This window comes from Rhinatrema bivittatum, chromosome 13 (assembly GCF_901001135.1).
Source record: "Rhinatrema bivittatum chromosome 13, aRhiBiv1.1, whole genome shotgun sequence".
Lineage (NCBI taxonomy): Eukaryota > Metazoa > Chordata > Amphibia > Gymnophiona > Rhinatrematidae > Rhinatrema > Rhinatrema bivittatum.
The window spans coordinates 32491480-32514954 of NC_042627.1; the positions used below are offsets into that span (position 1 = coordinate 32491480).

The 23475-nt window shown below is 45.0% G+C and overlaps 1 protein-coding gene across 8 annotated transcripts in view; it reads left to right on the top strand.

Annotated features, from left to right (window-relative positions):
• BNIP2 (BCL2 interacting protein 2) overlaps positions 1-16911 on the top strand; it is a 107158-nt gene extending 90247 nt beyond the window's left edge. For 4 of the 8 annotated variants that reach the window (XM_029574395.1, XM_029574398.1, XM_029574401.1 and 1 more), the window contains 2 exons: positions 4191-4226; positions 15311-16911. In XM_029574395.1, the coding sequence (XP_029430255.1) occupies positions 4191-4226; positions 15311-15362 (88 nt within the window). In that variant the 3' untranslated portion in view covers positions 15363-16911. Of the gene's footprint in view, positions 1-4190; positions 4227-15307 lie in introns of all 8 variants that reach the window. The other 4 variants (XM_029574396.1, XM_029574399.1, XM_029574397.1 and 1 more) reach the window with 2 other exon arrangements.
• Positions 16912-23475: the final 6564 nt, after the last annotated feature.

A 23475-nucleotide genomic window follows, 5' to 3' on the forward strand; every position in this document is an offset into this window, starting at 1 on the left:
TGAAGCTATTCCAACTAAACTTCTCCTATCTATCCCCAAAGTCATCGCTAAACCGCTCTCCTCTATCTGCAACCTTTCATTAGAACAAGGCACTGTCCCCAAATGTCTAAAACAAGCTGTGGTTAAACCCACACTTAAAAAATCCAGTCTTGATCCCTCTACCCTAGCCAATTTCAGACCCATTTCCAATCTCCCTTTCCTTTCCAAAATCTTAGAAAAATTAGTCAACTCTCGCCTATCTGACTACCTTGAACAACACAACATTCTTCCTCCCTCCCAATACGGGTTTCCGAAAAAATTTGAGCACCGAAAAACTGCTCCTCTCCCTAACTGACACCATCATCAATGGTTTCGATACAGGGAGCTCATTTCTTCTTGCCATGCTAGACATCTCTGCTGCTTTTGATACTGTGAATCACACTATCTTAATCAACATCCTCAGCAATATTGGAATCTACGGCACCGCTCTCTCCTGGATCAAATCGTACTTACAAAATTGTCACTACACAGTTTCCACTGATAACAAGGAATCCGACCCGATCAGCCTCAACCAAGGTGTTCCCCAGGGCTCATCCCTCTCGTCCACTCTATTCAATATATACATGCTACCCCTCACAACCCTCCTCACCAATCTTGGCTTCAAACATTTTATATACGCAGACGATGTTCAAATTCTTTTCCCTTTTGCTGACTCACTCCAAACCGCTCTTCAAAACTGGGAATCATGCCTTACTGCTATCAACTAACTTCTTACTGACATGCACCTTGCTCTTAACCCCCCAAAAAATGAACTCATCATCTCTACCAAACGTCCACTACCCTCCATTCCCCACGCTTACTCCACCACGACATTCCCCGCCCACACCCGTAGTCTGGGTGTCCTCATCGAGAATCAACTCTCTTTGATTGTGACTGCTACTTCAAACTTCAAACTATCAAAAAACTCAGACCTCTACTTTACTTCACTGACTTTCATACAGTACTGCAATCTATTATTTTCTCCAAGATTGACTACTGTAATGCTCTCCTCCTCTGCCTCCCTGCCTCATATACCAAACCTTTACAACTCTTTCAGAATGCATTAGCACGCATCCTCACCAATTCCAAAAAACGTGACCACATCACACCCACTCTAATTGAACTCCACTGGCTACCTATACAATCCCGAATCCTTTTCAAGGTCCCCTCTCTCATCCACAAAAGTATCACTAATGAAAACTCTGACTGGCTCAACCCTCCCTTACTTCTATTCACCTCTACTCGACCAACTCGTACTGCACTCCAAGGAACACTCCGTACCCCTTCTATCAAATCAACAAAACTCATCTCCACAATGAACAGAGCCTTTTCTCTGGCCGGTCCCACCCTTTGGAACTCCATGCCCCCAGACCTACGCACTGAATCCTCTACCCCTAAATTTAAGAAAAAACTAAAACCTTGGTTGTTCCTACAGGCCTACCCATCCAACATGAACCTCTTTCCTGATGTAGCCTGTACCATATATAGGACCCCTCCCCGCTCAACCTGTACATTTTGTCTTCCCTTTAACTTGCTTTCTCATCTATTCTTTCCCTTTTCCTTCCCTCCGCTTATAATGTAATTTCCACCCAATGTTTGTCGAACAGTTTTGTATACTGCCGTTCTGCTTCTCCAGTTACCCAATTTTTGTCAAATATTGTGTAAATATCCTTTTTGCCTCCCAGTCCCCCAAGCAGTATTTCGACCAGATGTATCTGCTCCTTGTAAATTATAGCCATGTTTAATTAGTTGTTTTGTTGTTCCTTAATCTCACAGTTACCGTTTAATGTAAAGGCAATGCCTAAAAGTTATTAAGTTATATGTAAACCGATGCGATGTGCAAACGGATGTCGGTATATAAAAGATTTTAAATAAAATACATAAATAAACGGTAGGTTAGCGATGGGGCGGAAATTGGCCAGGTCTGCAGGGTTCAGGTTGGGTTTCTTGAGGAGAGGTTTGAGAGTGAGGAAGTGAGTTCGAAGGATTCTAGGTTTGCTTTCTGGCTGAAAAGGGGGGAGAGTAGAGAGGGGGCGGTTCTATATTACACATAGCCAGAGGTGATATTAGCTTGAGAATTTTGTTTTCGAAGATTGGGCAAGTTCAGAGCATCTGGATTGAGCTTGGTTGTCAGGGATAACTGGTGAAGTGGGTTTTGTGAGCTCCGATACATATGAGAACAGTGCTTTGGCATCGAAGGCAAAATTGTGAATTTTTTGTGCATAATAATCTCTCTTTGTGCGAAGGATGCATCGGCCTGTTAGTTTGACATTTTCTATTGCATCGGCCTGTTAGTTTGACAATTAAGATTCAAGCCAGTATGAAAACAAACATAACACCAAGAAAATCATCAAAAAAGCAAGTGTCTCTTTGTCAGTGGTAAATCCCCAAGATGATGTTCTCCCAACTGAACCAGTGTTCAATTCTAGAATCCCTTCCCCTTGGAGGGTAGGATAACTGCTTTCCAGTTCTAGCATGAGACGGGGCTGAAAAGATGACAATTCTCTTGTTCAAAAATTAGATTTTCCAAAACAGATAACGCCAGTAATCACCACAAAAATCTCAGTCACAAAAATGTGACAATCTCCAATTTCTGCTGTTTGCTGTCTGCAAAGATAAAAGATCTAGAACCCAGTCCTTCAAGATACCAGGGATTTGCCCTTCTCTCAGAAAACTGGTTCAAAATCTAAACTTCAAAAAAAATCTTCCAAAACTCAAATAATCTTCAACTCTCAAAATCTCCATTCTCCTTGGGTTCCATCTGAATTAATCCTCTTAAGGAGAGGCAATGATCCTGATCGCATTCCCAGAGGGACATTTATATTCCTGAGCCACTACCCATAAAAAGGTGGGAATATAATAGGGGAAGGACCCCCAAAAAATGCAAAAACCCTGAAATGCTGAAATGGCAGAAATAGTAGTTGATACTATAGAGAGAGATAAGGATACATACACTGAATTTTAATTTGAAATATGAATTATTTTTAAATAGAAAATTGGTAGTAACGTTTTTTCATCTTGTGGAGGGGCGGTGTTTCAGTGATAATTGTGAAGCTTTTGGGTTCTTTGCATACCTGTTAGCTTAATAGTTAAAGCCTGTGCTTTCCTGGGATTTTTAGATGTGGGCTGACACATTGCAGAGCAATTGGTGACTGCCAGTGTACCAGTCTGTGTGGAGTAAAGACAGCATTTAAGTAAGCAATAAGCACCAGCCGGGTGTGTGGTAAGACAGTGAGAAGGCTGCTTTTATACCCACATAAGAGCTTGGGTGAAATCTCCTTTCCTGCGCACCCAGGGGTTTCGTAGCTTATTGTGCTCATAAAATGATCAATTTTAGGGGTGGAGGGAGAAGGCAAGTACAAATCCTTATGTCCAGATGTACTAAGCATTTTTCCCATAAAACATAAGAAGGAAAGAACCCATTAATACAAAGATGAGACAGATCCCAATACAATAACTGTATGGAAAATGGAATTTTGCCACATGGCCATATGATCTCTTCTGCTCCATCACAACACTCCATTTCCAAATGTTTTATGCCCAACATTAATTGCTAGAAATAACATTATCTGAATCTTTGTTGTAGTCTCTGTATGTGTGTTTAGAATTCAATTTCCTATCTCTTAAACCAGTTTTTCAAATTTGGAAGATACAGAGGACTTAGAAGGTGGATGCAGATTGCACATCCATTCCATACTAAGTCTTTCAGTGCTACTTTGGTATATTTGATTGATATATCAGACAAAACGTTTCAATGTATTACAATCTCAGCATCATCCAAGGCTGCACTAAACTGTACAGAAATCCACAAGGCATTGATTTATTTAACCTATAAAACAGGATATATCTTATGTTTTTGTGGCGATATACATAATTCTTGTGAGTCCTATCATTATCGTTCACAATTTAGATTTATATGTCAAAAGGTTTGGGTGCCTGGAGTAATATTTTCAGGTTTGTGTGTGTGAAGGTAGAGTTAAATGTGGTTAAAACATGTCATTTAATGTATAATTTATACAGTTATTGATTTAGGAACTTTTACTGTAAAAGTTTAAATTAGAAGCTTCATCTGGGGAGGGGAAGATGTATGAATAACTTTAGTGATGATAGTCTGTAATCATTCACCTTCATCTCTTGTGCGTTTACTGAAATTGTAACTTTTTCTCACCAAGGTATGAAGAAGAAAAGTTTAGAAAGAGGCGCAAAAGGTATATGCCCACCAGTACTGGAGTTGCAGCTTAGACTAGTCCATGTGCACCAAACACACTAACTCTTCCTAGTTAGTTGGCTTGCAAAAATGGATACAGTATTTGCAAATATAAACATACATCACTGGCAAACCATACCCACTATGCTAATATACAAATTGTGGTCCCTGTTCCCCTATTTTTGTATGGGGAATAGTCACGTGAAATTCAGACCCTGTTGTGTGACTAAATATAATGTACATGCAACTGGTAATGAAATGCAACATATATATTCACTCAGTGGTTCCAAGAAATACTATGTGAGGTCATCTGTTTCCATTAGGGACATGTTTTGTAAATCTTTCTAGATTCAATGAACTGTCATGTAAATATTTTCCTTCCTGCTGTTTTACAAAATTAACTGCAAAAAGCATGCTATTTCTAAGCAAAAGAAAACTGCATCTAAACATAATTTACTTTTTAACCTGCAAAATCAATGCTTTGGAAGTTCTGGGTGACTAGAATTTCTGCTTTTATTTATTTTTTTAGTTTAAATTTTGCCTTGCTCAGCGTGTTTAAAAATCGTCAACATTTAATTTTTAATTTCAAGAGCTCTGGGACCACACATGCTTGTTACCTCCTTTACCTCCTTGTTTGGCTTTAGTGTTTTTGTTTGTATTTGCAGTTCCTGAATGCCTAAGCTGTCCAGTATGTTATCTGACTATATGCTGATGTAACATTTAAGTAATCTGCTTAAAGCTTTGCTGATACTGCTCACCAGCTGAAGAGAAATACCTTGTGCTACTACTAACCAGCTGTCTCCTGGTTAATACATTGCTGGGCATGCAGGTTTAATTCTGAAGCCGTTCATTGTGCACTTGATTTGTGTAATTGCAAGTAGTAAACGTTTATGCCACTTTTCACGTAGTCCTGTGAAGGGGAACGATGAATAAAGTGATCAGAAGCCAACTAAGTATTCTACAAAGACACATTCTGCTGTAACCAGTTGTGTCTATTACAACTCGAAAAATAGTTTTTGTATATAAGGACATATTTATTTTTTGTAGTTGAGGTTTGTTGTAAGGATAAATTACTGTTAATCTCATCATGAAGATGTAACATGCCACCCGTGATCATGTATTATCCCAGGACAAGCAGGATGCTAGTCCTCACATATGGGTGACATCATTAATGGAGCCCTATTGTGGAAAACTTTGTCAAAGTTTCTAGAAACTTTTGACTGGCACTCTGAGCCCACTGAGCATGCCATGATATTCTCAGCCACAGGGGTCTCCCTTCAGTCTTCGTTTTTCCACGCTGCTGTTGGCATCGCGGAGCAGGAGCCTGTGTGAGTTTTCTCACAGTTTGTCTGACTAAAAAGCATTTATTCTCTCCCACATTGGGGTCTCTCGTGTTACCACCAGCTGGTGAGTAAATGTAGTCTCTTTTTTGCTCTTTGGAGTAAAAATAATTTTCTCATTTTTTTCTCTCATTTTCATCAATGGCTGTCAGCGAAAATATGGCCACGGGTTTTAAAAAATGTCCCAACTGTAATCTGACAATGTCCATTACAGATCCACACCTCGAGTGTGTCCTTTGCTTAGGTCAAACACACGACGTAACAACCTGTCCCAAGTGTGCTGAAATGACTGCGAAGGGTAGAAAGGCCCACCAAGAAAAGATGGAGCATTTATTCCATCTACAACTTTTGCCTTCCTTGTCTACGTCTACACAATTGTCTCCAGCCAGAGTCTCGAAGCGTTTAATACTCAAAAAGCGTCGTCCGGAAGGCTCAGGGGATCATTCATCACCGACCCCCATCCGTAGCATCGACGAGGTCAGCGGTGGAACATCGACCAAAGCATTGCCATCGGCACAGACACCCATTGATCCCGGAGGCGCTTCTCTCCCCAGAGAAATCGACTGCAAAAAGGCCTCGACTCCAAGAAACACAGAGGCCTTCGCCGAGACCTTCACCGCCCATCGATGCACCGATCATCGAACCTCCACAGGGCCCTGTGGAAGGACCATCAACACCTCCACCGCCACCACGTGTAGCTGCTCTGCATACACCAGCTATCACAGAGGAATTGACGGATTTTATCCGTCAAGCGGTGCTCCAAGCATTAAAAGACCAGCAACCGTCTATGTCTATGCCGGTGCCCTCAACAATGCCGGAGCCTGCACCGAGGCCGGCACCAACACCGAAGTCTGCACTGATACAGAGGCGGCCATCGATGCTGATGCCCGGCCAATACCGGAACCAATTTCATCGATGCCGATGCCACCTGGGGCTCCAGGACAGCCGGAATTAGCAATGTTCCAGCTTTTGATGAACAGATTCGACACAATAGTCTGTGCTCTACATCGATTCCGACCAAGCCACAAGAAGATGTCCCTGGACGGATACCATTAGATGATCCACAGCCAGATCCTTCAGGGCTTTCTCGACCGCCAGGGTCTTCTCCCACGTCTCCACATCAAGATGACCCATACGATTCCTGAGAAGAAAGGCATACAGATGATATTTCTGAAGGGTTTATGTCTGATCCTTCTCCTGCAGAAGAAAAAGAGAAAAATCTCCACCGGAGGATTTATCCTTTACAAATTTTGTTAAGGATATGGCGGACACCATATCATTCACTTTGGTATCAGAGGAGGACACAAGACAGCAAACACTGGAAGTCCTTAATTCGTGGACCCTCCAAAAGAAGTCTTGGCTATCCTTGTCCACGAAGTTCTCCTAGACTTACAACACAGACTCTGGGAGCATCCATGCTCAGTGCCATCCATAAATAAGAGAGTAGACACCACTTATTTGATACAATCGGTCCCCGGATACCAGAAATCGCAACTGCCACATCAATCAGTTGTTGTGGAGTCTGCACAAAAGAAGTCTAAACGAATAAGACCTAATTCCTCCACTCCTCCAGGCAAGGATCACAGATTCCTGGACTCCTTGGGCAGGAAAATCTATTAAGGGGCCATGCTAAATACAAGGATTGCATCATATCAGTTATATATGATGCAATACCAGAGAAACCTGTGGAAACAGATGCAAGATCTCTCTAATTCATTACCACAGCTGTTTTAAGAAGCAGCTCAAACAATAATACATAAAGGACTTGAAGCTGGCAAGCACGAAGACCGAGCCGCTTATGACAATTTTGAAACTGCTTCCAGAGTAGCGGCCTCCAGCATAAGTGCATGTCGCTGGGCATGGCTTAAGGCCTCGGACCTCAGGCCTGAGGTCCAAGAAAAATTGGTTGATTTTCCATGTGTAGGGGACAACCTCTTTGGCTCTAAGGTGCAGAATGCTGTAGCCCAGTTAAAGGAACATACAGAAACCCTGCATCAACTGTCGTCAGTTCTGCAGGACTCTGCTGCATCTTCATCTCGCTGCCCTCCTAGGAAGGAATCTCGAAGGCCTTTCTACAGACAGAGGTGTTACTACCCTCCAGCATCAAGGGGCAGATCTTCACATCTGCAGCAAAGATCTCAGCCCAGGCAACCTAGAGCTGCTAGGCCTCAACCTCCACCGCAGACTGGACCGGCTGCAGGCTTTTAAGGCCATCACCAGAGACCAAAGCCATCTCCACAACCCACAACCGGAGCTACCAGTAGGAGGCCGAGTTTCCTCCTTTTACAACCACTGGATACAAACAACAACAGACCAATGGGTACTCTCCATAATATCTCGAAGTTACCAACTCAATTTTGTCTCAATTCCAAGAGATACTCCTCCAAAACCTCTTCCATTAAGCGAAAATCACATAATTCATCTACAAGCAGAATTATCCACCCTTCTGAGAGCCAGGACTGTAGAACCGGTGCCCCGGACTCAGCAGGGCAGAAGATTCTACTCCCGTTATTTCCTCATTCCAAAGAAAACCGGAGGCCTACGTCCCATCCTAGACCTCAGAAATCTCAGCAAATTTCTGAAGAAAGTTCAGGATGGTTTCTCTAGGCACCATGCTTCCACTTCTTCAAACAGGAGATTGGCTTTGTTCTCTGGATCTACAAGACGCTTACGCTCACATGCCAATATTCCCGTCTCATCACAAATATCTGCGCTTCCTGGTGGGTCATCAGCATTTCCAGTACAGAGTACTACCATTCGGACCCGCTTCAGCTCCCAGAGTTTTCACCAAATGCTTGGCAGTAATTGTAGCACACTTACACAAGGAAAGTGTCTATGTCTTCCCTTATCTGGATGACTGGCTAATCAGGAGTCAATCTCAACAAGGAGCAATAACCTCTCAATCAAACAATTGCTCTACTTCACTCTGGGATTTCTCATCAATTATCAAAAGTCCCATCTCATTCCGTCTCATCTGCTTCAATTCATTGGAGCAGAATTGAACACCATCCTCTCAAAAGCCTTTCTACCCGACGACCGGGCAGAGAGACTTGCCCTATTGGCAAACTCGCTACACTCAAAGAAACAAGCAACAGCTTATCAGTTTCTGACCTTACTAGGTCACATGGCCTCCACAGTTCGTCACTCCTATGGCAAGATTAGCCATGAGAATATCACAATGGATCCAAGCCATTCAACCACTGTCCTCTCCAATTCAAGTAACCCACCAGCTGTGTTCATCTCTACTTTGGTGGGCGCACAACGACAACTTGTGCAAGGGCCTGCCCTTCCAACAACCAGGCCCTCAGATAACTTTAACTACAGATGCATCCACCTTAGGTTGGGGAGCTCACATAAACAATCTCCAAACCCAAGGTACTTGGACAAAACTTGAAGCAACGTTTCAAATCAATTTCTTGGAACTTCGAGCTATACATTATGTTCTGCATGCGTTCAAGGACTGCCTTTCACACAAGACTGTTCTCATTCAAATGGACAATACAGTAGCCATGTGGTACCTGAACAAACAAGGAGGTACGGGCCCGTATCTCCTTTGTCAAGAAGCCGCACAGATTTGGGGCTGGGCCCTAACACACTCAATGTTTCTCCGGGCCACTTATCTGGCAGGCATTCACAATGTAGTGGCAGATCGACTCAGTCGTCAGTTCCAACCACACGAGTGGTCCCTGGATCCCTTAGTAGCGACCAGGATATTTCAACGTTGGGGGCAACCAACAATAGACCTCTTTGCATCACACCTGAATCACAAAGTGGACAAGTTCTGCGCTCTGCACAGACAGAAACACCAGCCAGCCAAGGACGCCTTTGCTCGCCCTTGGAACTCAAGCCTTCTATACGCGTATCCTCTGATACCACTCACCACCAAAACTCTAGTGAAGCTACAATAGGACAAGGGGTCCATGATACTCATAGCCCCGTATTGGCCTTGACAAGTAAGGTTACCCACACTTCTAGACCTCTCGATCAGAGAACCAATTCGCCTGGGTGTAGCTCCCACTCTCATAACTCAGGATCAGGGTCTGTTACGCCATCCTAACCTTCAATCCCTATCCCTGACAGCATGGATGTTGAAAGCTTGATTTTACAACCACTCAGTCTTTCAACCAATGTATCTCAAGTGCTTATAGCTTCACGTAAACCTTCAACATGAATTATTCTTCGAAATGGAAAAGGTTTACTGTGTGGTGCACACAAAAAGAGCATTAACCCTTTCTCCTGCCCCACAACTTCTCTACTAGACTATTTATGCCATCTTTCAGACTCTGGTCTCCAGACTTCATCTGTCAGAGTACACCTAAGTGCAATCTCAGCTTAGCTTACCATAAGATGGGAGATGCACCATTTCAGTAGATTTATGAGAGGTTTAATTCACCTTAAACCACCAATTCGGCCACCTGTCACAGAATGGGACCTGAATCTGGTCTTAAAAGACTCATGCGTCTCATTTTGAACCCATGACTTCCTATGATCTTAAATTTCTTACATGGAAGACTATCTTCCTCATAGCCATTACATCGGCTAGAAGGGTTAGTGAGTTACAAGCACTTGTCACGTACTCACCCTATATAAAATTCCTACATGACAGAGTGGTTCTCCGTACACATCCAAAATTCCTCACCAAGGTAGTTACGGAATTCCACTTGAACCAATCCATAGTTTTACCCACATTCTTTCCAAGACCTCATTCTCACCAAGGAGAACGGGCCTTAAATACCTTGGACTGTAAACGTGCGCTAGCATTTTACTTAGACTGCACTGAGGTCCACAGGAAATCCACTTAACTCTTTGTATCTTATGATCCAAACAAACCGGGAAAAGCAGTGGGTAAACATACTCTTTCCAACTGGCTAGCAGATTGCATACAGTTTTGCTATGAAAAAGCAGGCCTTCCTCTCCAAGGATGAGTAAAGGCACATTCAGTAAGAGCAATGTCAACCTCAGTAGCACACTATCATTCAGTGCCAATTCTTGACATATGGTAAGCAGCAACATGGAATTCTCTTCACACCTTTGCAGCTCATTACTGTTTGGACAAAGAAGGACAACAAGATTCAGCTTACGGACAATCTGTCTTAAAGAACTTGTTTCCAGTATAATCCCAACTCCTTCTATATCCAACCTGCTGTGATCTTCGGCTGCCTCATTTTCACCAACAATACTTCAGTGTTGCTTCACTATAAAATGACACGGCATATAGGTTGCTAATCACCCATATGTGAGGACTAGCATCCTGCTTGTTCTAGGATAAAGAAAAATTGCTTACCTTGTAATAGGTGTTATCCCAGGACAGCAGGATGTAGTCTTCACGAAACCCACCCGCCACCCTGCGGAGTTGGGTCCGATATGTTTTATTTTATTTTTTGCTAAAGCTTACTGCTACAAACAAGACTGAAGGGAGACCCCTATGGCTGAGAATATCATGGCATGCTGGGCATGCTCAGTGGGCTCAGTGCCAGTCAAAAGTTTCTAGAAAGTTTTCCGGAATAGGGCTCCATCAATGATGTCACCCATATGTGAGGACTACATCCTGCTGTTCTGGGATAACACCTATTACAAGGTAAGCAATTTTGCTATATTCATTTTCCCCCAAGTTCATTGACTTTCTATTTGAGATATTTTATTCAGATTAATGTATCAGCTTTATTGAAGACTCAGGCTAGTTTGCTTGTTCATTTTCCATGCTGGAAAGATATACAATTGTGTGTTCAGAATTATTGGCTCACGGGCCGATACAGTACAGTGCGCTCCGCCGTGCTAGCTTTACCCCTTATTCAGCAAGGGGTCGAAAATGCACGTCCAACCCCCCCCTCCCCCCCGAAACTAATAGCGCCCGCAACGTGCAAATGCATGTTGATGGCCCTATTAGTTATTCCCGTGCGATTCAGTAAGTAAAATGTGCAGCCAAGCCACACATTTACTTTCAGAAATTAGCACCTACCCAAAGGTAGGCGTTAATTTCTCTCGGCACCGGAAAGTGTACAGAAAAGCAGTAAAAACTGCTTTTCTGTACACCCTCCGACTTAATATCATGGTGATATTGTCAGAGGTCCCAAAAGCTAAAAATAATTAAAAAAAAAAAAAAAAAAAAAATTTAAATCGGCTCGCAAGTTGAAAACCGGATGCTCAATTTTGCCGGCGTTCGGTTTCCGAACCCATGGCTGTCAGTGGGTTTGAGAACAGACGCCAGCAAAATTGAGCGTTAGCTGTCAAACTCGCTGACAGCTGCCGCTCCTGTCAAAAAAGAGTGTCCCTAGCGCCTGTTTTTACTGTGGGCCCTCATTTAAATACTGAATTGCACGTACAGGAGAGTGGCCCGCGACTTTTACTGAATCGGCCTGTCAGTGAGCTAAATATCTTTACAAGTGTTATCTCTATCGCTCGCTCGCTCTCTCGCTCTCGCTCTCTCTTATTTATTTTTATGTGGCTGTTTGTGCCATGAAGGTATCATGTACTATTGAATGCTAGAATATTAGCTGAACTACATTTTGATTGACAGCATTCACTGACCCCTTCTATAATTTCAGTGGTTTTAAGGAAATATCTCCTAGACTTTGAGAAGTTAGATTGGCAACTGAGATGTCTGAAGCAGAAGCTAGAGCTATTAGTGATTCTTTCTATTGTACCAGATATTTAAGTAAAAAAAAAAAAAATCCATAACTCTTAAAATTCAATCCAGAATCCAAATCACATCAGTCTTAAAAGAGCTATACCCTATGTCTGTTCTCGTTTTGCATAGTATACAGCAAACAGTTATACTCCCTTTGTTTCAGCAGCACATTTGACAAATAAGTCATTTTTTAAATTCTTCAGGCTTCCCCCCCCCCCCCCCCAACCGCAGTCTCCTTGAATTCTTGTTTAAAGAATGATATTTGAGTGATGTAACAAATTGTTGTGTAAGCAATATCACTTCTGATGGACCACATGGGCAAATTGGATTTTGTGAGTGTGGAATAACTTGACTCTTGCTAATGTGACTTCCCTGAGAAGTTACATGGAGGACTGCATGAAGACCTCCAAAATCCAATTACCGGTACTACTGCTAGCTGGGGTGTACTTCTGAAATTCTGCTTGGTATAGAGAGGGTGTAGGTTTTTGTTTAATGGTGAGGAATCCAGCCACAAAATAGAACTTTGAAAATTGTACAAGAATCCAGTCAGTGGTTACTCTTCCTAGCAGAAGACAGGGGTTACTTCTCAGAACAATGCAGCTGATTAGAAGGAAGTTATCTTCTCTGTTTTAGAATATAAAATTACTTTATTGGATGAGGGAATTCCTTATGTTTTTAATGATTCTTGGACCTTATAAAATTCTTGGTTTTTGTTTTCCTTTTTGTAATACAGTTTTGAAAGGTCATAGCATTTTCCTAATTCTTGGAGGTCACATGATACACAAGTGCGAATATTTTCATGTTATGAGTTAATTAAATTCAAGTTGTCCTTCAAAAAGGAGAGAACTCATACAAGCTGTATAAAAATGGCTGCAAATATGCAAATATGTTAATTGCTGCAAATATGTTAATGGCTGCAAATATGCAAATATGTTAATTATGTTGGATAACTTTTACAGTAGCAGTAATTCAAATGTATGCAGCACTCTTCATTTAAACCAGAATCCACATTGGTTTAAAATATAAATTTTGAGAGAGTGCATATTGTGGTTTTCAGCACCACATGTGATACCCGAAAGCTTCCAAGTACCATGGAAGGTTTCAGCTGAGAGAGTTAATGGCAGAGGAATAGACTTAAATTCACATGCCAAGATTTTGTCTGCATTTCTTCCAGAGTGAAAAATTCAGCTGTTGCCTTTTAGTCATTATGAGTTTGTTTATAGAAACCATCACTAGTAAAGAAAGGCCCACTTCAAGCTATGTGTATTCTGTTTTCCAAAATTGTCTAAATTGATCAGTCTGGGAGGATCAAGGTTTGTTTTTTGTTTTTTCTTGTAATCAGGCCTAGTTCATGAAAATTGTCAGCCATTTGAATTTTATTTCCTGTCTTCTGTTTTCATGGAAAACATTTGCATACAGGTGAATTTTCAAAAGGATTTACACATGTAAATGTAACTACTATTTTAGCAATTTTCAAAAGCCATTTATGCATGTAAAGTGCACTTACAATGGCATATTCTGTAGCAGTTTTCAATTGGGTCATGCACTATCACCACCCAACCTTCTTTAGCTCAAAATTCATCTCCCTTTTCATGCAAACATTTTTTATATACAGATTATTCACATCAGTTTGTAACATTGCTGAGTATTCCAGGACATCTGTGATACATCCTAAAAATATTTTTTTCTTTATTCTTACACATTTTAAACATCTTAAGGAATATTTGACACTGTGTATTTTATATACTATGACATGTAACGATATAGTAGGTGGGCTGTCAAATAAAACATTGACAGGAAATGGGAGACAGACATTGAATTTGTAGAACATCCTTTAGATATGATTTAGGACACTTTAAAATGTAGTGCATATTAAACATACATGTAGCCATGTCAGTGTACAGTTTGATAACTTTCCAAGAAGAGAAGAGGGAAGAAGGAAGTTATTAACCAATTGCAGTTGAAGCATGTTGAGATTATTGCTTATCCAAAGTGATAGCCAGAGACATTTAAACTCACAATTACCTTGATCAGTTTATTTTTTACAGATTTCCTCATTTTAAGTATATTAAAAAGCAAATATGCCTATAGTATTCTAACATTTCCTTATTTCAATAATAATCTAAAGCAAGGTGCTGTGATTTGCCTGTAGTGCTGTGTGCCACGGGGCAAGAGATCCATGTTTGAGGCCTGTATAGGTGGGCTGTTCATGGACTCCATGAGAGGAAGGATGATGGTCTCTTCAGGCATGACCTTTGATGGCACACGATTGCCAGCTGAGACATTTACCTTGAGTGAGACCTCTTTTGTAGCTATCAACTAGAAGAGAATTTCTATCATTTTAAGCAGTTGTCCTGGGGAGGTGAATAGGAAGAAAAGAATACCCCCCCCCCCCAAAAAAAAAACCAAAAAAAACAAAACAACCACCCCAAAAAGAAATGTCCAATTGTTTGGCAGAAAGTCCCATGACTCATTCATCTTGAAACTTAGTTTAAAACCATTTCATTGTATCCGCTAGTTAGTTTTGGCACTTCTATAAAACAGAGTCTTGTCTTTCAAGTATTCTCTATCCTGCCCTGCTTCATTCTAGAAGATATTTCTAGCATATTACTTATTAAAGGAGTAACAGAAAAGAACTTCAGATTTAGTATGAAGACTGTATTGAAAGTATTGGTATAGACCAAAAATAAAGGTGGATGCACGTGTATGCTGAGCATTGTTGATCATTTATGACCTCCAGTATGTAACAGTATTACACTGGTGTTCCTTTTTAAGGAAGAAGCAAGACAATCACTATTTTTGAACCCAGTCATGATTCTTTCTGCTTATGAACTAACATCATAAGTGCTGCAGTGTGCTTTTTTTATTTTTTTCCTTATTTTTCTATATGCCATGAATTAACCTAATTTTTGAACAGGTGATTCCCCTGCAACCTTCATCCTATGCACTAGATTGCAGTTTTTATTTTTTTTTATTTCAGCATAGGAAAGTAGGCTTTGGCTGCACAATCGGCCCTGTCAGAGTTTTAGAATAAAGCCAAATGTGTTGACAAAAAATGGAAAAATGTATGTTTCTGGTTGGTAATACACACTAAAATATATGATTTTTACCTAGCAGAGTTGACAAAGAACTTAATCGAAAGCAGGAAGAGCCACCAAGTGAGCCGTAAGTTTGAAGCACAAATAAGACTGAAGAATGTGCAGATGGAATGATACTTGCTTTTTTATTTTTATTTTTTTGAGGGGAAGAAGACACGTCTTAACATCTACAATGTATTTGGTCATCTTCTCCATGTAATCTGTTACAAAAGGTGCCTTAAATATGTCAGCTATGTACAATGGAGTGTTTACTACTGTATTGGTTTGCATAGTCCTGGTCATTTATAAAAAGAATTCCTCCAATTGTTTGACAACTATATAGTACACGGCAGTATTTGCCAGAAATGGAACTGAAAATGTTCTCTTAGATGTCAGTCCTGAAGCAGCTATCTTGTAATTCTTCTGTGCCCCTAGGTTCAGCCATGCTGGAAAGAATGTCACAGTATAGATCAGGACTGGTTAGATTGTCATCCATGACATCACACATTGCATGAACTGTATAGACTGCTGGAACCAAACAATTATTTGAGTCTTCCTAGACCTATCATTTCTACACATGTTGCCATTGTTACTTTGTGGCATAGTTGTCTCACAGTTTAGCTACAGTGCAAACATTGTTCCATATATATCAATTAAAAATACCCCAGTATATTCCAGTGGTTAAAACACGGTGCAAAATTTGTGATTCTTGTGCACCAGCACAAAATGTATTGATACATCTGCACCTTTGCCATCAAGGGACTTTAGTTCTGGTTTCCTCATTCACATGACAACCCATTCTGGTTTCTGGAGCTTGGATTGGCCATGTGAACTTAGGAGAAAATGAACAAGAATGCACTGGGATGGCATAAGAAGACCAGAATCACAGTTAAGATCTTAGCGGGCAGAGCTAAGAACATTTACTAAGAACATTATAAGAACATTTTACTAAAAGTACAATGTGAAATGAATGTGAGATAAAAAGGCAAAGTCTTTCGTTCAGAAGCATTGACTTTCTTGCATTGGAAAATAAACTGTCAGCTCCTCTAGTGTGTGTGGTGTCATTGTTAGTCCTGCATCTCTTAGGAGATCAAGGAAACTATTTTTAACACTGTCCAAAGTACTTTAAAAGTACAATTTCAGATTTATAGAGCGGTATTTACTACTAACAATGAGAACATTGGAAGCACTGCTAAGGGCATCATAAGTGGAGTTTTCTTTTAACAGTTTTACTTTAATAGCTACCTTTAATATTATAACCATTTTATATTTTATAATGCTAACTGTCAAAGAACTACACTTTCTTTAAAGAAGGCACACCTGGCAATTTATCTGAATGATGCATGTTCTTCAGTAAAATATTTATATTCGGAAAAGGTAAAGGACAGAGATAATATATATTTTTATGACAAGTTTTTTTGAGCAATATTTTATAATGTGCACCTGTAGAATGAATATCTGCAGGCAAACAGGGCAGTAAATGTCATTTTGTATGGAACATGAACATTTCCTTGATGTAAATGGTTCACATTTTTCAAGTGAGACAAACAATTGTGTTAATGTTCAATTGTAATCTAATTGTCACATGCAAATGTAAAAGTTTCTTGTTGTACATTATTAAATAGAATTATATGGCTAGTATTTTTCCTTTAAGTGTAAAATTTGTTGGGTTTTTTGTAAACTTATTTTCCATTTTTCACAAGAATTACACTGTCAGAAATGTTACCAGTGCACTTCTAAAATGCTAATTGCTCTTTACCTTGCATCTCTTCATTTCAAAGTTAACAACCATACAATTAAGAGATCTATTATTCCCTGAAGACGAGTAATCACTAGTCACATATAGGAGTGATGTCATCCCTCACAGACTGGGCATTTTTCAGAGCTTTCCAGAAAAATGTTACACTTCTGGCCATGTGCCACAGCTCTGCATTCTCACAACATGGCTAAATGAACAATTTCCTAGCGTGTAGCCAGATGGACTCAGAACAAGTGGGTATAGTGTGCTCGTGCTAGCAGTTGGAGACGGATCTGACATCAGCACGGGTACATATACCCCCTCAGGAAGTGAAGCAACTCAGTAATTTCCGTCTCCAAAGCAGTTTGGAGTACCTGCACGCTCGCTGAGCGTGTTTTCCAATACTACTTTCCAAAATTTCTCAGAAGACGAGCCCCACACTCCTGCGGTGATACCCTCGGGTCCCTCCCCCAGTCGAGTTTCCCGATGTGATTTCCGTGGTCCCTGCTTCGGTCCGGTGGCCGGTTCGCGGCAGGGATCTAGCCCCCGAGCGAGAAGGGCTCGGGCCTGGCTGAGAGGCGCCTCGGTCCCAGCGTGGACTTGGCCCCGAGCGAGACTAGTTTGGTGGCTTAGAGGCAGCGGGTGCCCTTCCTCGAGCGCGGCGGTGAAGGTATTTCCCCTCTCCCCCCGCAGCCGGAGACCGCCTGGGTTACAGTTGGGAAGCGCCGAGGATCAGGTAAGGCATACATCTCTTACTTTTGGTCTCCGAGGTACGAGGATCGGCGGCGTTGCCTGCATGCGGCACGCCGTGGAGGTCGCCATTTTGTCTGCCTTGTTCAGGTATTGAGCGCCCACAGATAGGCGCACGTGGATAGGCGCACAACGCAGCATATATATTGCTAAGCGTATGTTCCCTGTACGTACCTGGATCAGTCCAGACAGTGGGTTATATCCCCCGACCAGCAGATGGAGTCAGAACAGAGTTTGAGAGCGTCAGCATATAGAGTAGTGCACCCTCTGCTGGAGCTCAGTATTCTTCTGACTCCAGCAGATGTGAGTGGGGGATCCACTAGCTCCCCCAGATTGACAGGGTTTCTTCATTTTTGGTTATTTCTTTCTTTTTCTCCACAGTATTTCCCTGTCTTATGTTTCCCTTCATTTTGGATCCTTAAAATTAAAAAAAAAAAAAAAAGACTTTTCAATTTTTGAGGAGGCGTGTGTCTGTGGCTCTGCCTTCTCTATTCTGTACTCCTTTCCTCTTCCGTTGGGGTAAGTGGAAGTTTTTTGAGTTTCTTTCTCCACAGGTTTGCTTCTTTTTAGTGGTGCCCCATGGATGCCAGTGGTTCCGGCCGCTCCACGCGTCGTTTGTGGGTCCCGTGTTTCGCAAGCTCCCCCCGTGGTTTTCCCCCGCAGTTCCTTGACCCCTTCGGCAGGTTGTTAGGGCCATTCCAGGCCCCCCCCCCCCCCCGGCACTAGCTCGTTTTTGGCCCCCCCCCCCCCCCGAGGCTTTTTTCCCGGTGCTGACATGCCGCGGTCCTCGAGGTGTGAGGCCTGCGGCGAACCGGGGAATCAATTTCTGAGGGAGGGGCTTTGTGAGCGGTGCTTCCCCGACGGGGAAGGCACCCTGCAGTCCTCCGGTGCGATTTCGGACCTGCCTCCTCCTCAGCCCGGGTGGCGCGGGCCGGCCACGATGCCGCCTTTGGCGGGAACGGCGGCCATTTTTGGGGGACAGCGTGAGACGGACTCGCTCCCAGATGCAGACAGGAGACAGGATTGGTTGCACTGGCTCTCAACAGGCTTTGCCCCCGGCGGGGGGTTTGCCCGACCGGGGCTCCCAGGACGGTCCCCCCCCCCAGGGATTCCAATCAGCTCCCCGTTTTTCTCACCTGATTTTATTCTGGCAATGCAAATGGCTTATTTGCAGGGTATGGGAGCGCAGGCGCCGAATCCCCTGGGGGCCCCTCCCCCCAAGGTTCCTAAACTTGCTGTTGGTCTCACCGCCTCGCCCGTTACGCCTGGATCCCTGCCGGGTCCCTCTCCCGTGCCACCCCGGCGTACCACGGGGGCGGCTTTGCCGGTGAGAGACGTCTCCCCGGAACCCCCGGAGGCGCATCCGGATGGACATACGGAGGGGGACGACCCTCGAGCCCTACGGATTTTTCAAAAAGAAGAGCTGGATGAACTCATCCACCATATTATTCAGGAGCTGGACCTCGACCCACCTCCAGATCCGCCGATCCCTGTGGCTCCTGCCATCGCCACCTCTTCTCACAAAGGGGATCTGGTACTTGCCGCCCTCCGTCCTAGGGCAAGGGCTTTCCCTATCCATGAGTCCTTCCTACAGCTTCTCACCAGGGAGTGGGACACTCCCGAGGCGTCCTTGAAAGTCACACGCGCCATGGAAAAGCTATACCCGCTCCCTGAGGATAAGGTGCCCAAGGTGGATTCAGTGGTGTCGGCAGTGACCAAGAGGACGACCATCCCGGTCACGGGTGGAACGGCCCTGCGGGATACGCAGGACTGTAAACTAGAAACCCTCCTCAAGAGGGTCTTCGAAGTCTCTGCCCTAGGTATGCGGGCCGTGATGTGCAGTTCGTTCGCGCAAAGGGCCAGCTTACTCTGGGTACAGCAGCTTCTCACCTCTCAGGAGTTGCCCCCGAAGAGGCCGCCCAGGCGGACCGTCTGGAATCTGCCATAGCATACGGGGCGGACGCCTTGTATGATCTCTTTCGCGTAATGGCGCGGTCCATGGTTTCGGTTGTAGTAGCCCGACGGCTCTTGTGGCTTCGCAACTGGGCGGCGGATGCTTCCTCCAAGTCGAGCCTTGGCTCCCTCCCCTTTCGGGGGAAGTTTTTATTTGGAGAGGACCTGGATCAGATCATCAAGTCACTGGGGGAAAATTCGGTGCATCGGCTGCCGGAGGATAGACAGCGTTCCTTCAGGTCATTTTCTTCCGGTAGAACCAGGGCCCCAGGGCACAGCGATGTTATAGGTCTTACCGGCAGTCCAGTTCCCGGACACAGCCGACAAGATCCCAGCCTTGGTCTCGTTCTTTTCGTGGGTGGAGGCCCGCGAGAGAGGGTCCAGGGCAGCAAAATCCGCCCACAAAGTCCTCCCAATGATGCCAAAGGAGCCCACTTCTCACCTCCCCGGATCGGAGGCCGCCTCATGGACTTCTATGAGGAGTGGGCAGTTATCTCCACAGACCAGTGGGTGCTGGACACCATAAAAGATGGTTACGCCTTGGAGTTTGTCCGCCCCCCGAGGGACCGGTTCATCTTCTCCCCCTGCGGTTCGGATCTCAAGAGGATAGCGGTTCAACAAACACTAGACCGACTGCAGGAAATAGGGGCCATCGTTCCCGTCCCCTTCAACGTGGGCTTGGGCCACTATTCCATTTACTTCATCGTTCCCAAAAAGGACGGTTCCTTTCGGCCCATCCTGGACTTGAAGGAGGTAAACAAGGCCCTCAGGGTCAGCCGGTTCTGCATGGAGACTTTTCGATCAGTGATTGCCGCAGTGCACAAGGGAGAATTCCTCGCTTCACTGGATCTCTCGGAAGCATACTTGCACATTCCCATCCTGCCGGCTCACCGGCGATATCTTCGCATCAAGATTCTCGGTCAACACTTTCAGTTCAAGGCGCTTCCCTTCGGTTTGGCGACCGCACCTCGGACATTCACAAAGATCATGGTAGTGGTGGCGGCGGCCCTCCGCAAGGAGGGTATCCTAGTACATCCGTACCTAGACGACTGGCTGATTCGAGCGAAGTCCTTCTCACATGGTCAGACCTCAGTGGCCAGAGAAGTACAATTCCTACGCTCTCTGGGCTGGGTGGTAAACCTTCCAAAGAGTTCCCTTGTGCCCTCGCAACACCTGGATTTCTTAGGAGCGAGCTTCGATACCCGGCGGGGTATGGTGTTCCTGCGCCAGGACAAGGCGCAAGCCCTGAGGGAGCACGTGTCTCGGTTTTCGGCTTTGGAAGAACCAACCGCCTGGAATTATCTGCAGCTCCTGGGAGTAATGCCATCCACCATCGACATGGTACCCTGGGCGTTTGCACACCTGCGTCCACTGCAGGCGTCCCTGCTATCCCGTTGGAAATCAGTCTCCCAGGAGTATCAGGTGATCCTGCCGCTTCCACCATTAGCCAGGAAAAGCCTGGATTGGTGGCTTGTCCCCTCGCATCTGGCTCGGGGAGTCTCACTCGAGGTTCCCAATTGGGTGGTGGTGACCACCGATGCCAGCCTCGCGGGATGGGGCGCCATCTGCGAAAGAAACGCCATGCAGGGGACTTGGACGCCAGAGGAGGCAAAGTGGCCGATCAATCGCCTGGAAACGAGAGCCGTGCGTTTCGCTCTCCAGCGTTTTCTTCCCCTGGTGCGACTCAGAGCGGTGAGGATCCTCTCGGACAACGCCACCACCGTGGCCTACATCAGTCGTCAAGGGGGGACAAGAAGCAAGCATGTCTCCCTCGAGTCAACTCCCCTGATGGAGTGGGCGGAGAGCAATCTCATCCGGATAGCGGCCTCTCACATCGCCGGGGTGGACAACGTTCAGGCGGACTTCCTGAGTCGTCAACAGCTAGACCCCGGCGAGTGGGCTCTCTCCGAGGCAATGCATCTCATCGTCCGTGGGCCTCCACCCACGAAAGGAACGAGACCAAGGCTGGGATCTTGTCGGCTGTGTCCGGGAACTGGATCTAATGCGACCTTTCTCAACGCCAAGGCTCCACGCTTCTTCAGCCGCAGAAGAGAGCGCGGCGAGGAGGGGGTGGATGCCCTCGCCCTTCCGTGTCCGTCGGATCAACTGCTCTATGTGTTTCCTCCTTGGCCTCTGGTCGGCAAGGTTCTCCGCAGGTTGGAACATCATCGAGGGACTGTAATTCTCGTCGCCCCGGAATGGCCCCGTCGGCTATGGTTCGCAGATCTACTTCAGATGACGGTGGACGGCCCACTTCGCCTGTCCCATCTTCCTCATCTTCTGCGTCAGGGGCCGGTATTTTTCGAGCAGGCAGAACTCTTCTGTCTTGCGGCCTGGCTTTTGAACGGCGCCGTCTCCGCCACAGAGGCTACCCGGAGACAGTGATCTCAACGATGCTTCGTTCCCGCAAGCCTTCGACCTCAGTGGCTTACGTTCGAGTTTGGAAGGTCTTCGAAGCCTGGTGCTCTGACCGCGGGGTCCAAACCATGGAGGCGACTGTCCCGCTGATCCTTCATTTCCTACAGGATGGTCTGGATAAGGGTCTCGCCTATAATTCGCTCTGGGTTCAGGTGGCGGCCTTGAATGTCTTGGTACAGAAGGACTGCTCTCTACCCCTTCAGCCGGATATCGCACGTTTTCTGAAGGGTGCCAAACACCTACGGCCACCGGACAGGGATCCTTTCCCTTCTTGGAGCCTCAACTTGGTGCTGCGAACGCTGTCGGGCCCTCCTTTTGAACCCCTGAGGGGGTCCTCCCTCAAGGACCTGACCCTCAAGACGGTTTTCCTGGTAGCCATCTCTTCTGCTCGCCGGATCTCAGAGCTCCAAGCCTTGTCCTGCCCGGGACCCTTATCTGCGTTTCTCCGACTCCGGGGTTTCCCTTCGTACGGTGCCATCCTTCCTACCAAAGGTGGTCTCGGCCTTCCACGTCAATCCAACGGTGGAGCTTCCAGCATTCGCTCCAGAGGAACCCCGGTCTCTCCGGCTCCTGGACGTCAAGCGTGTGCTGCTCCGTTACCTGGAGGTTACCAATGACTTCCGGGTATCCGATCATTTGTTTGTCCTCTGGTCAGGACCGAGGAGAGGTTCTCAGGCATCTAAGACGACTATTGCGAGCTGGATAAAGGACGCCATCTCATCGGCTTACATTGCGGCGGGGCGGGTGCCGCCTCGCAGCATGTCGGCTCATTCCACGCGATCCCAAGCGGCGTCCTGGGCGGAATCTCGCTCCGTCTCCTCCCAGGAAATCTGCCGTGCGGCGACGTGGAAGTCGTTGCACACTTTTTCCAGACATTACAGACTACACCTGGTGCCTCAGTACACGGGTTCTTTTGGCGATCAAGTTCTCCGAGCAGGTCTCTCAGGACCCCACCCAGTTTAGGGAAGCTTGGGTACATCCCACTGTCTGGACTGATCCAGGTACGTACAGGGAAAAGAAAATTATTCCTTACCTGCTAATTTTCGTTCCTGTAGTACCATGGATCAGTCCAGACGCCCGCCACTAGGGGTTTCATTAGGTCCTGCTCGGATTCTTCCAGGTAACTTTCATTCTGTTTGTCTCTGATTATTGTTACTGTTCACAGCTCCTCACAAGTTGACTGTTGGTGGTCCCGTTGACCGTTTGTTTACTTATATCTTTCTCTGTTCCTTTTTGGGGACGGATCTGGATCCAAAATGTTGTGTTTTGCTTTTGGGCTTTGCTATGCGTAATACTGAGCTCCAGCAGAGGGTGCACTACTCTATATGCTGACGCTCTCAAACTCT